The following is a 13399-nucleotide window of genomic DNA, read 5'->3' as shown; positions in this document are numbered from 1 at the left end:
ATTCAGATGCATTATATTTACTTCAACAGACACAATGTTAACCACCCTTGGACATATGCAAAAAAAGAGTTCTTCACGGGAACAATAAGTTACTAGAAAACTTTAATTCTTCTGTCTATGGTAGTTTTATCTGACTTTAGAATATGGATTCATTTTTCCAATCTGAATTTGTTAATCACCTTTCAGTTAAGTTTCTCTACAGAGAGAGGCATGTATGGCTTCACAAATGGAATCCTACAAAACTTTTCTTTGGAAACTATAATATTTTGTTGTAACAGTATTTTCCATGCTGGGAGACCCACATTCATAATACAAAGGTGAGATCTACATAAATTATCTCCAATTGCCTTCAATAAACTGCATATACACAAGCATACTAATCGAGGGTCCAAATGCCACCGCAACACACACAGACCAGATGATATCCAAACAGACCTAGAGCTGATTCACAGCAAACAGTTTATGTCTTAATGGCACAGTACATACTATCAAATAAAACAGGTTTCTGGTACCACATGTAGACTTTCATGGTCATACACTAAATGAAACACAATGTGTCAAAGTCCCCGACAACGTGTAATAATTGAGTTAACATATAAACAAATTAATAAAGAAGAACACAATTTAAAATTCCCAGAAAAAGGTTACAAACAAAATAATTAAAAACAACTATCAGGCTCATTATGAAAACATGTTTTAAAAGTTGGAGAGTCTAGCCGCAGCTTGTACGCTGATGTGACAGAAGTCATGGGGTACCTTGTAATATTTTGTCAGGCCACCTTTTGCGCAGCATAGTGCAGCAGCTCAATGTGGCATGGACTCAAGTCACTGGAACTCCCCTGCAGAAATATTGAGCCGTGCTGCCTCTATAGCTGTCCATAATTGGGGGAGTGATTCTGGTGCAGGATGTTGTGCACAAACTGACCTCTCAATTATGTCGCATAAATGTTTGATGATATTTATGTTTGATGATATTTATGTTGGATGATCTGGTTGGCGACAACATTCACTCGTATTGTCCAGTGCATTCTTCAAGCCAATCATGAACAATTGTGGCCTGGCGACATGATGTCATTGTTTGGGAACACGAAGTCTATCAACGGTTGCAAATGGTCTCCAAGCATCCGAACATGACCATTTCCAGTCAATGATCAGTTAAGCTGGACTAGAGGACCCAGTCCAGTAAACATGGCTCACACCATTATGGAGCCAATACATGCTTGCACAGTGCCTTGTTGACAAATTTGGTCCATAGCTTCTCGGGGTCTGTGTCACACCCTAACCCTACCATACACTCTTATCAACTGAAATCAGGACTTATCTGATCAGAGTATGGTTTTTCAGTCAACTAGGGTCAAACTGATGTGGTCATGAGCCCACAAGAGGTGCTACAGGCAATGTTGTGCTTTTAGCAAAGACACTCACATTGGTTGGCTGCTCCCGTAGCCCAGTAATGCCAGATTTCACAGTACTGACTTAAAGGATATGTTTGTAATATGTTCCACATTGATTCCTGTGGTAATTTCATGTAGTGATGCTTCTCTGTTAGCACTGACAATGCTACGCAAATGCTGCTGCTCTCTGAAGGCCATTAGCCACTGTGGTGTCTGTGGTGAGAGGTAATGCCTGAAATTGGTATTCTTGGCACACTCTTGACACTGTGGATCTTGGAATACTGAATTATCTAATGATTTCTGAAATGGAGTATCTCATGCATCCAGCTCCAACTCTACCATTCCGCATTCAGAGTCTGTTAGTTCCCGTCATGTGGCCATAATCACGTTCGAAACGTTTTCACATGAATCATCTGAGTACAAATGACAGCTCTGCCAATGCTATGCTGTTTCATATCTCTTGTACACAATACTACCACCATCTGTATACATGCATATTGCTATCGCATGATTTTTGTCACTTCAGTGTAAATATACTAGTCAATACATCATGAAAAACTAGTACTTTTACACGAACAAATTTATCTATGATCAAGGAACAAGAATGAGATTTTATTTCGTTTAATGCATAAAATGTTTGCTAACTCATTTATGAGTGTGTATATAAAGAAAGAGCACTCTATGAATGCAGGCCTGTATTGAATTATATGTCTATGACTTCATTAATTCTACTTAAGTTTTTGATTTTATTTAGCTAATGTGTCATCTATCATTACATAAATGATCTGTGAATAAACAAACAACTAATTCATTATTTAATCAATCAAGAAATATAATTTGCCATGTTTTGCGTTAAACAGCTAAAGAGCTAAACTGTATTTTGCATTCTTTCACTCCTCATTCCTTTACAAAATTATCTTCTGGAGCAATAGAGATCATGCAGCAACTTCTGCAAGGAACTTAGAAATGTGACACACTCTTCCTGGTACAATTATTTTCAGTTCTATCAATGACTGGTGCTAGATATCAGTTTCAGATTAATTGCAACACAGCAACAATATTGTAGACTTGGTCTATCTGTCTAGACTTCAGAAGGGGGGTTCTAGATCCTATACAAGCATTGAACTGGGCACTTCTACTGATCCTAAGGGAAATTAAAAATATGTATTATTAGCAAATTCCTTCTACTAATCATACAATTTTCTATATTCAAGATTCCTGTAAAATGACTTCAGTGTTAAACAGGCCTCTAGTGTTACAGCACCTAGTTGGCTGTTAGAATTTGATATGTAAGAATGCCATCATATAAATATAAAGTTTGCAATAATGTACAAACAGTAGTGACAAACACACACTGCACCTTGTGCTGTGACCATCACACACGATGGCTAACATCCTGTTTTAGTGACCATAACGAATTTTACACTTTTGTCCACAGTGGTGGTGGTGGTGGTGGTGGTGCACTGTGTTGGGTGTGGCTCAGTCTGAGCCTACAGACTAAGTTTGTAGTATTTGACTGGTCCTGATCAATCTGTGCTACAGGGATGGCCTGTCTGGTGCTACCATGGTAACCACTGTAAGGTAGCCTGCATTGTTGAGCAGTACAGTGCCACTGGACAAAACAAGCAATTTCTGTTTCTACAAAGTATTAAGAGGAAACACTAATTATGGAGGTTTTATAGGGTGAAGTACTGCCCGTCTTCCAGGCAAATCCACATGCCACATGTTAGTAGAATAATGCATAGGTACATGTAGCGGGAAATGCACAAAAATCTTCTACACTCTGCCAGGCAGCTACGTGCGCGCGCGCGCCCACACACACACACACACACACACACACACACACACATGAGAGGAAGGTTGATGAGGAATGGCTTTGTCAGCAATTTGTTCATGACAAGCCTCCACTCTCTATGAGCTCTTACACAAAGCACACAGAAGAGCATTCGCCAGCTATATATGTGGACTCTCTGATTCTTTGACATTAACATTAATGTTAAGGCTCTGTTTTCGTCACGTGGAAGCTTCACACCATGCAAAAGTCTTGAAGTCAGAGATTGTGTACAGTTTTGTAATCCTAATGATTTGCCTATTACCATACATCTAGTAAGTTAAATGAAATTCATTTCAGTCACACGTATCCTTCTTTGTGTTGCAGTTTTTCACCATCAGTAGTGCATAAAAGGTTACATTGGTGCTTTACAATGCAATACAAACACCAGAAGTGTTAGTTATTAGTTCACAGCCAACAAAACTTTTGGACTGTCTCCTACAATTATTTTCATAATACTTTAACGAAAAATAATTTTTATAGTAACGTTAAAAAAGATAACACCAACCTTCAATTTGAACTCAATTTCAGTGCGGTATCCTGTTTTTTCACATTCTATTGTGACCTTCCCACCCAATTCCATAGTTAGTGTTCCCATGAGGATACCTTTACAATGTGCATACGGTATGGTAATGCTATAGTCTTCACCACGTGGAAGGAATGTTAGAACAGCCACTCCATCTAAAATAGCTGATGTAGAATTCCCTATAATCAATAAATGAGTAATTATGTCACTATTAAAGTGTTGGAAACAAATCAAGACAAAAGTATTATGTGAAAGGATTCCTCTTCTGTGTACTGATGACAGAAAAAGAAAATAGCACATTAATTGGAATTTTATCTCCACCTATTTTACTGTGCCAGTTATGCAATATTCTAATACAAATTTTGTAACTGGAATTTTGATGCAGCACAGAATGCTTTGACAGTAATTAAAAACATTATGAAACAATAACCATCTTGTTAATGAGTAAATGTTTTTTTTTAAATTGATAGACTAATTAGTATTATAAGATGTGTTCAAAAACATGCAATATTGCCATACTACAACAGACAAGAAGTGAATACACATTTTACATACATGCAGTGTTCAACCATTTAACACAAAATTGATATTCTGATCCTGAAGCCTGTTGAAAAGCACTGTTTAGAGACTTTAACCATGCTGCTAACATTTACACAGTAGCAGGTAACACAGAAATCTCTAAAATGGCAAAATTAAAGCTTCCACTGATTAAAACTACACGTCTTCCGGTTGTTTGCAGTAAGTGAGAATTAGGCTGTAATGTTTAACTACCAATGTGCAAATTTTTTTCAGTGTACTTCCCTAGCATGTGTTACTGCCGTGAAAACTGCAGGCTGATGCAATGAAGAATCGAAGGAAAAGAACAGCCTACATGAAAATAGGACTAATCTCATTCAACAGCCCTGTTTGTTAAGAATGTTGTGCACATTACTTATAAAGTATTTGAAGCAATTTACTTATAGGTTGAGCACTGTATCTTCTCACAAGCAAATGTATGATCATAGATTATGCACAACAGTGGCATGTCTGAAGCATGCTATTGATGACTTAAGGACACAATAGAAACAATCTCATCTCATGGAAATGGAAGCTATTCTTTGAATACATGGTTAGTTTTGTTACATTAGTACCACCACAGTTTGTGTACCCAGTATGAAAGTGTTAAGGACAGTACGACAAAGTAAAGCATGTGATTAGAAATTTACAGAATAAATACGAAGATAAAGACAGGCTTACAAATTAACTATGAGAAGTGTTCAAATGAAAAGGTATAAAATGTAATAACAACCAAACCATTTGAAATTTGCATATACTGCTTTGGGATAACTTAGTGACACAGAGACACAAATGTAGTGTCATCACCTCACCCTAAAAAATTGAAAGCCATGCCCTCAGCAGGCAAAGTGATGCTCATTGACTTTTTCGATGTCTGAGGTCCAATACTCATCAAATTTCTTGAGCACAGAAAAACCTCTAACAGTGACATGTACTGTGACATTTCATAGCCTAATGTAAGTCAATCAGGAGCAAATGGCCTGGGCTGCACATGGAAGGGGTGATTCTGCTCCATGATAACATGTGTCCACACATCTCAAACGTCACACAAAGTGCAATGGCCAAGTTCATGTGGGAGAAAGTGAAGGACATAGTGGAGGAATGACTTCTGTCACAGCCACAGGAATTCTGGGAACAGGGAATCGTTCAGCTCATGAGACAGTGACATAGTTGTGCTCAGGCCACTTGCGATTACTTTTGAATAAAGGTTCAGTTATACCCACAGTGTTGTTTTGTACCTTTCCTTATGAACACACCTCATAAACATGACAACATTTCCAACAATTTAATTTACCATCCTTTTGTTGAGCACATACACACCTAAGATTATGCATGCATGCATGCGCACACCCACACATCCCAAACGCACTTGCATAGGCATGTGCACATACAACACACACCGCTCCTCTCAGATATGATTTCAGCCTCTTAAAGCACTGTGGCACTTCATGCAGTAAATTTAAGCTTTAAGGTCACCCCAGCTGCTGTAGCTGTTCTTCAGGATTTAATAACACGTAGCCACAATAGCACAAAGGCTCAGAGGAATAAGTACAGTAATGCTGTTTCTGTATCTACATCTATACTCTGTAAATCACTGTGAACTGTATGACAATGGGTACATCTCCTGTTCCATTTGCATAAGGACCATGGGAAGAATGATTGCTTTAATACCTTAGTCTAATCTTGTCTTTGCAGTCCCTGTAGGAGAGATGCAAAGGGGGTTGTAGTACACTCCTAGAGTCCTCACTCGGAGCTGGCTCTTGAAACTTTGTAAGTAGGCTTTGCAGGTTTAGTTTGTGTTTATGTTCAAGTATCTGCCATTAAAGTTTTTCTCAGCACCTCTATATCTACATAAATACTTCGCAAGCCACCATATGGTGCATGATGGAGGGTACTGTTCCACATACAAATAGAGCAAGGGAAACAAGTCTCTGTAAAAGCCACTGTGTGAGCCCTACTTTCTTGCATCTTATCTTTGTGGTCCTTATGTGAAATTTATGTTGGTGGCAGTAGAATGGTTCTGCAGTCTGCCTCAAATGCTGCTTCTTTAAATTTTTGTAATAGTGCCTCACAAAAAGAGCATCATCTTCCCTCTAGGGATTCCCATTTCAGTTCACGAAGCATCTCTGCAATACATTCATGCTGATGAAACCTACAGGTAACAAATCTACCAGCACATCCCTGAATTGGTGTGATGTCTTGCTTTAATTGTGCCTGGTGGGGATCCCAAACAATCTAACATTACTCAAGAATGGGTTGCACCAGTGTTCTAAATGCAGTCTCCTTTATGGATAACCTACACTTTCCCAAAATTCTCCCAATAGAATGAAGCAGAGCATTTACCTTCCCTACTACCAACCTTACATGCTCATTCCATCTCTTATCGCTTTGAAATGTTATGCCTGGATATTTAATGAATGTGAATGTGTCAAGCGGCACACTACAAATGCTGTATTTGAATGGCACAAGATTGTTATTCTTACTTATCCGCATTAATTTACATTTTTCTATATCTAGGATAAGCTGCCATTCACCACACCAACTACAAATTCCATACAAGTCATACTGTATACTTTCACAGTCCCTTAATGACAACACCTTCCCGTACACCACAGCATTCTCATCAAACAGCTGTAAATTTCTACTTGCCCTGTCTGACAGATCATTTATGTATATAGAGAATAAATAGGGTCCTATGACATTCCCTTGCGGCATTCCTGACAACACCTTTGTCGCTGATGAACACTCACTGTCAAGGACAATGTACTGGATTCTATTACTTGAAAAGTCTTTGAGCCACTCATATATCTGTAAACCTAAACCGCATGCTTGGACCTTCATCAAACGTTTGCAGTAGGGCACCATGTCAAAACATATCGTGGGAATTTAGGAATATGGAATCTGCCCGTTACCCTTCATCCATGGTTTGTATGATATCATGTGAGGAAAGGTAAGCTTAGTTTCACATGAGAGATGCCTTCTAAATCTGTGCTGATTTGGTAACAGAAGCTTTTCTGTCTCAATGAAATTTATTAAATATGAACTCTGAAGGTGTTCAAAAATTCTGCAGCAAATTGAAGTTAAGGATACTGGCCTGTAATGGCCCAGGTCTGTTCTTTTACCTTTCTTGTATACAGGAGTCACCTGCACTTTTTTCCAGTCACTTTCGATTTTGCACTGGGCATGAAATTCACTATAAATGCAAGCTAAGTAAGAGACCAATGCCACAGAATACTCTCTGTAAAACTGAACTGAAATACCATCTGGTCCAGGTGACTTATTTGTTTTAAACTCTTTCAGTTGCTTCTCTATGCTGTGTATACCTATTTCAATGGATCCTATGCAGGAGTCTGCACAACAGTAAATGAGGTACATTTGTATGATCCTACAGCATGTATGATTTCTTAAATGTGAAATTTAGAACTTCAGCTTTCCTTTTGCTGCCTTTTATCTTCACCCCACCCCCCCCCCCCCCCCCAATGAACCAAGGACCTTGCCGTTGGCGTTGGTGGGGAGGCTTGCGTGCCTCAACGATGCAAGTAGCCGTACCGTAGGTGCAACCACAACGGAGGGGTATCTGTTGAGAGGCCAGACAAACGTGTGGTTCCTGAAGAGGGGCAGAGCAGCCTTTTCAGTAGTTGCAGGGGCAACAGTCTGGATGATTGACTGATCTGGCCGTGTAACACTAACCAAAACGGCCTTGCTGTTGTGGTACTGCGAACGGCTGAAAGCAAGTGGAAACTACAGCCGTAATTTTTCCCGAGGGCATGCAGTTTTACTGTATGATTAAATGATGATGGCGTCCTCTTGGGTAAAATATTCCGGAGGTAAAATAGTTCCCCATTCGGATCTCCGGGGCGGGGGGGGGGGGGGGGGGGGGGGGGGGACTACTCAGGAGGACGTCGTTATCAGGAGAAAGAAAACTGACGTTCTGTGGATCAGAGCATGGAATGTCAGATCCCTTAATCGGGCAGGTAGGTTAGAAAATTTAAAAAGGGAAATGGATAGGTTAAAGTTAGATATAGTGGGAATTAGTGAAGTTCGGTGGCAGGAGGAACAAGACCTTTGGTCAGGTGAATACAGGGTTATAAATACAAAATCAAATAGGGGTAATGCAGGAGTAGGTTTAATAATGAATAAAAAATAGGAGTGTGGGTAAGCTACTACAAACAGCGCAGTGAACGCATTATTGTGACCAAGATAGACACGAAGTCCACGCCTACTACAGTAGTACAAGTTTATATGCCAACTAGCTCTGCAGATGAAGAAATTGATGAAATGTATGATGAGATAAAAGAAATTATTCAGGTAGTGAAGGGAGAAGAAAATTTAATAGTCATGGGTGACTGGAATTCGACAGTAGGAAAAGGAAGAGAAGGAAACGTTATAGGTGAATATAGGTTGGGGCTAAGAAATGAAAGAGGAAGCCGCCTGGTAGAATTTTGCACAGAGCATAGCTTAATCATAGCTAACACTTGGTTCAAGACTCATGAAAGAAGGTTGTATATATGGAAGAACCCTGGAGATACTAGAAGGTTTCAGATAGATTATATAATGGTAAGACAGAGATTTAGGAACCAGGTTTTAAATTGTAAGACATTTCCAGGGGCAGATGTGGACTCTGACCACAATCTATTGGTTATGAACTGTAGATTAAAACTGAAGAAACTGCAAAAAGGTGGGAATTTAAGGAGATGGGACCTGGATAAACTGAAAGAACCAGAGGTTGTACAGAGTTTCAGGGAGAGCATAAGGGAACAATTGACAGGAATGGGGGAAAGAAATACAGTAGAAGAAGAATGGGTAGCTCTGAGGGATGTAGTAGTGAAGGCAGCAGAGGATCAAGTAGGTAAAAAGACGAGGGCTAATAGAAATCCTTGGGTAACAGAGGAGATACTGAATTTAATTGATGAAAGGAGAAATACAAAAATGCAGTAAGTGAAGCAGGCAAAAAAGGAATACAAACGTCTCAAAAATGAGATTGACAGGAAGTGCAAAATGGCTAAGCAGGGATGGCTGGAGGACAAATGTAAGGATGTAGAGGCTTATCTCACGAGGGGTAAGATAGATACTGCCTGAAGGAAAATTAAAGAGACCTTTGGGGAAAAGAGAACCACTTGCATGAATATCAAGAGCTCTGATGGAAACCCAGTTCTAAGCAAAGAAGGGAAAGCAGAAAGGTGGAAGGAGTATATAGAGGGTCTGTACAGGGATGATGATCTTGAGGACAATATTATGGAAATGGAAGAGGATGTAGATGAAGATGAAATGGGAGATATGATAGTGCGTGAAGAGTTTGACAGAGCACTGAAAGGGAACGAAAGGCTATTTACAATTTGTACAGAAAGCAGATGGCAGTTATAAGAGTCGAGGGGCATGAAAGGGAAGCAGTGGTTGGAAGGGGAGTGGGACAGGGTTGTAGCCTCTCCCCGATGCTATTCAATGTGTATATTGAGCAAGCAGTAAAGGAAACAAAATAAAAGTTCGGAGTAGGTATTAAAGTCCATGGAGAAGAAATAAAAACTTTGAGGTTTGCCGATGACATTGTAATTCTGTCAGAGACAGCAAAGGATTTGGAAGAGCAGTTGAACGGAATAGACAGTGTCTTGAAAGGAGGGTATAAGATGAACATCAACGAAAGCAAAATGAGGATAATGGAATGTAGTCGAATTAGGTCGGGTGATGCTGAGGGAATTAGATTAGGAAATGAGACACTTAAAGTGGTAAAGGAGTTTTGCTATTTGGGGAGCAAAATAACTGATGATGGTCAAAGTAGAGAGGATATAAAATGTAGACTGGCAATGGCAAGGAAAGCGTTTCTGAAGAAGAGAAATTTGTTAACATTGAGTATTGATTTAAGTGTCAGGAAGTCGTTTCTCAAAGCATTTGTATGGAGTGTAGCCGTGTATGGTAGTGAAACATGAATGATAAATAGTTTAGACAAGAAGAGAATAGAAGCTTTCATAATGTGGTGCTACAGAAGAATGCTGAAGATTAGATGGGTAGATCACATAATTAATGAGGAGGTATTGAATAGAATTGGGGAGAAGAGGAGTTTGTGGCACAACTTGACTAGAAGAAGGGATCGGTTGGTAGGACATGTTCTGAGGCATCAAGGGATCACCAATGTAGTACTGGAGGGCAGCATGGAGGGTAAAAATAGTAGAGGGAGACCAAGAGATGAATACACTCAGCAGATTCAGACGGATGTAGGCTGCAGTAGGTATTGGGAGATGAAGAAGCTTGCACAGGATAGAGTAGCATGGAGAGCTGTATCAAACCAGTCTCAGAACTGAAGACCACAACAACATCATCTTCACCCTCGACTGGATGACAAGTGACTGGATAGAGGCCTTCATCCCAACTAGTGATTGTACGTAAGACCAGTATTTTCTCGTGTTCTCGGCAAGATATTTCCCTAAGGTATGAAAGTGGACGTTGTATGCTTTGTGATTTGATCTTACGGATGCACGGATTTCTACTAACTTTTGCCCATCAACATATGCGCATTCCTTTTTCAAATGAGTGTGCAACAATATCTTTTCCCTCACCATTTCCTGAATTTGAATATTAAACCACAGAGGGTCCTTTCACGATGCTTGCCCATGGATCAAACAAGCCTGTGACTATTTATACTGCTCTTCTTTGAGTTTGGATCAGTGAAATGAATTTGAAACACCTAACCATGGCTCAAGAACACTGCAGGCAGGAAAACCACGGCGTTGTGATCCAGGTGGAAAAATCCTCATACCATTTTTGCCTCAAGTAACCAGGAATCAGATTCTGATGGCCAAATAAATACGCTGTCATTTCTTTACCATACCATTTAACCTTTCTTTAGTTTCAGAGCAACCAGTTATTATACTTAACGTGAAAATTTTCTGGGTATTGTACTGCTTAAGTTACTAGTCTTTCTGTTGTTATGTAATATTCCGCATACATAGCTTTTACAAGTAAGTAGTTTTGTCAAGGCTACAGAGCTATAAAAAATTGTCCACATAAAGCACACATCTTTGTTTCAAGTAGGCTTCTATCATGTGTACAACAATTCCAGGTACACCAGGCATCTTTGTCTTATTTTGAGAACTGCATAAATTAGTTCACAGAGTTAATAAAGCTTTACATCATACTCATGTTTTTGTTTGGTATAATACATGAAAAATTAACAACTACACTGCTAAACTTTCAATCCACAAATGCAGAACGCTTTTCAACAGGTTTAATTTTGTTGAGTTGGTTAATGGATTTTAATGAATTATCTGAGAAGTGTGGTATCTCAATAACTGCTTGAATTTATTCATCATCATAAAAAATTGCCAAAATGTTACTGCTTCAAAAGACTGTCAATCTAATACATTACAGAGTCCTATGTCCCACGTGCAGCAACAGTCTCAGAAACAATTTCAATTCATAATCAACTCTATCCCTTCATCCTTAAGAGCCAAGCTGATGTTCTCCTCAAACATTTTTTTCACTTCCTGTCTTGGATATACATTCCTTTGTTAAACCACCAACAGAATAAGCTCTTCAGAAGTGTGTGGGTGAACAAATGAATAAGTGCACTAATGTCAAAATTATACAAGCTAAATCTCAACCCCACATTCTTGTTGAATACAAATAATGGTGCATCTTTTGACTTTTACTGCATGTTACTGTTGTTTACATTACCATCTGTTGGACCAACCTGCTCATCATCTTCAGTACCTATACTGTGTTTTGTCTCTGAATCACCACTAGATGACTAAGCTGATTTGTAGATACGTACATGATCAGAGAATTCATCTATAAACTTGTCCAGTCCTAATTCATTCATGTTAGCTTCCTCTACTAATATCAGTGAATAACCAACAATAAAGATTGGTAAAGTTACTGACACAGTAACAACACACACATGGACCCTATTGCCAAATTTGCTAAGAAATACGGACTCTGGGGACTGACTATTGACAACAAGTTATCTTCATCTAAATCTATACTCTGCACTTCTACCTCTTCCATATACATATGGAGAGTGGGAAGAATGAATGTTTACATGCCTCTGTGTGTGTGCTGTAATTAATCTAATCTAGTACTCATGATCCCTACAGGAGCGATACATGGAGGATAGCAGTATATTTATGGAGTCATTGTTTAAAGCTAGTTATTGAAATTTTGTAAGTGGGCTTTCTTGGGACTGTTTGCATCTATCTTTGAATATCTGCCAGTTCATTTTCTTCAGTATCTCTGTGACACTCTCCCATATGTCAAACAAACCTGTGACTTGAGCAGTATTCTAGGATGGGCCACACAAGTGATTTGCAAGCTATCTGCTTCGTAGACTGATTGAATTTCCCTAGCAGTCTACCAATAAACCAAATTCTGTCACTTGTTTTCTCTATGACTGAGCCTGTGTTATCACTCCCTTTCATATCCCTACCAAGTGCTACATCCAGGTATTAATATGAGTTGACTGATTTGAACTGTGAATCTCTGAAACTGTAGTCATAGGATGCATCATCATCTCATTTTTTGAAGTGCAAAATTCTACATTTTTGGTCATTTAAAGCAAGTTGCTAGTCTTTCCAAGATCTGATAGAACAATTGTGCAGCTTTTTTCACACAGTACTTAATTACTGGTTATCACCATCATCGTCATCAATTACAAGAAACCAAATATACATTTAAACAAAAAAATTCACCTGTGCAACTGTTTACACTGTATAAATATCAGACGGCCAAGACAACACATGAATGTCTCAAGACTCAACCCAGTAGAGCATCTCATTGACTCTCAATACCACCAGGTAATCGTCTGTTAGGACACTCGCTCACAATGTGACTTGCTTCCTGAATGCCATCAAAGTCACATGTACTGTCAGTGCAAGAGTGCCACTTGTGCATGTTGTATTTGCACATACCTTCTTCAGCTCAGTGTCCGTTAAGCTGTACCCACACCTCCCTCAGATGATAGAAGCCCGGAACTGTAGCAACTGGGTAGTCAATAAGTTCATAATTCTGGCTTTATTTGGCTTGCCACTCACATCTCCACTCAGTGTTACAGTATAGCCCAGTGGAGAGCATTTGGACTCCTCCATATACTGGCCTTCCAGATTT

At 39.2% G+C, this 13399-nt stretch overlaps 1 protein-coding gene across 1 annotated transcript in view; it reads right to left on the bottom strand.

Annotated features, from left to right (window-relative positions):
• The window catches only part of LOC124722300 (oxysterol-binding protein-related protein 8), a 211438-nt gene that overhangs the window by 67254 nt on the left and 130785 nt on the right, over window positions 1–13399 (bottom strand). Inside the window, 1 exon segment of the mRNA XM_047247483.1 lies at window positions 3734–3930. Within this exon segment, the coding sequence (XP_047103439.1) occupies window positions 3734–3930 (197 nt within the window).

This window comes from Schistocerca piceifrons, chromosome X (genome assembly GCF_021461385.2).
Source record: "Schistocerca piceifrons isolate TAMUIC-IGC-003096 chromosome X, iqSchPice1.1, whole genome shotgun sequence".
In the NCBI taxonomy this organism is placed as follows: domain Eukaryota; kingdom Metazoa; phylum Arthropoda; class Insecta; order Orthoptera; family Acrididae; genus Schistocerca; species Schistocerca piceifrons.
This window is presented reverse-complemented; position numbering and strand designations above follow the sequence as displayed.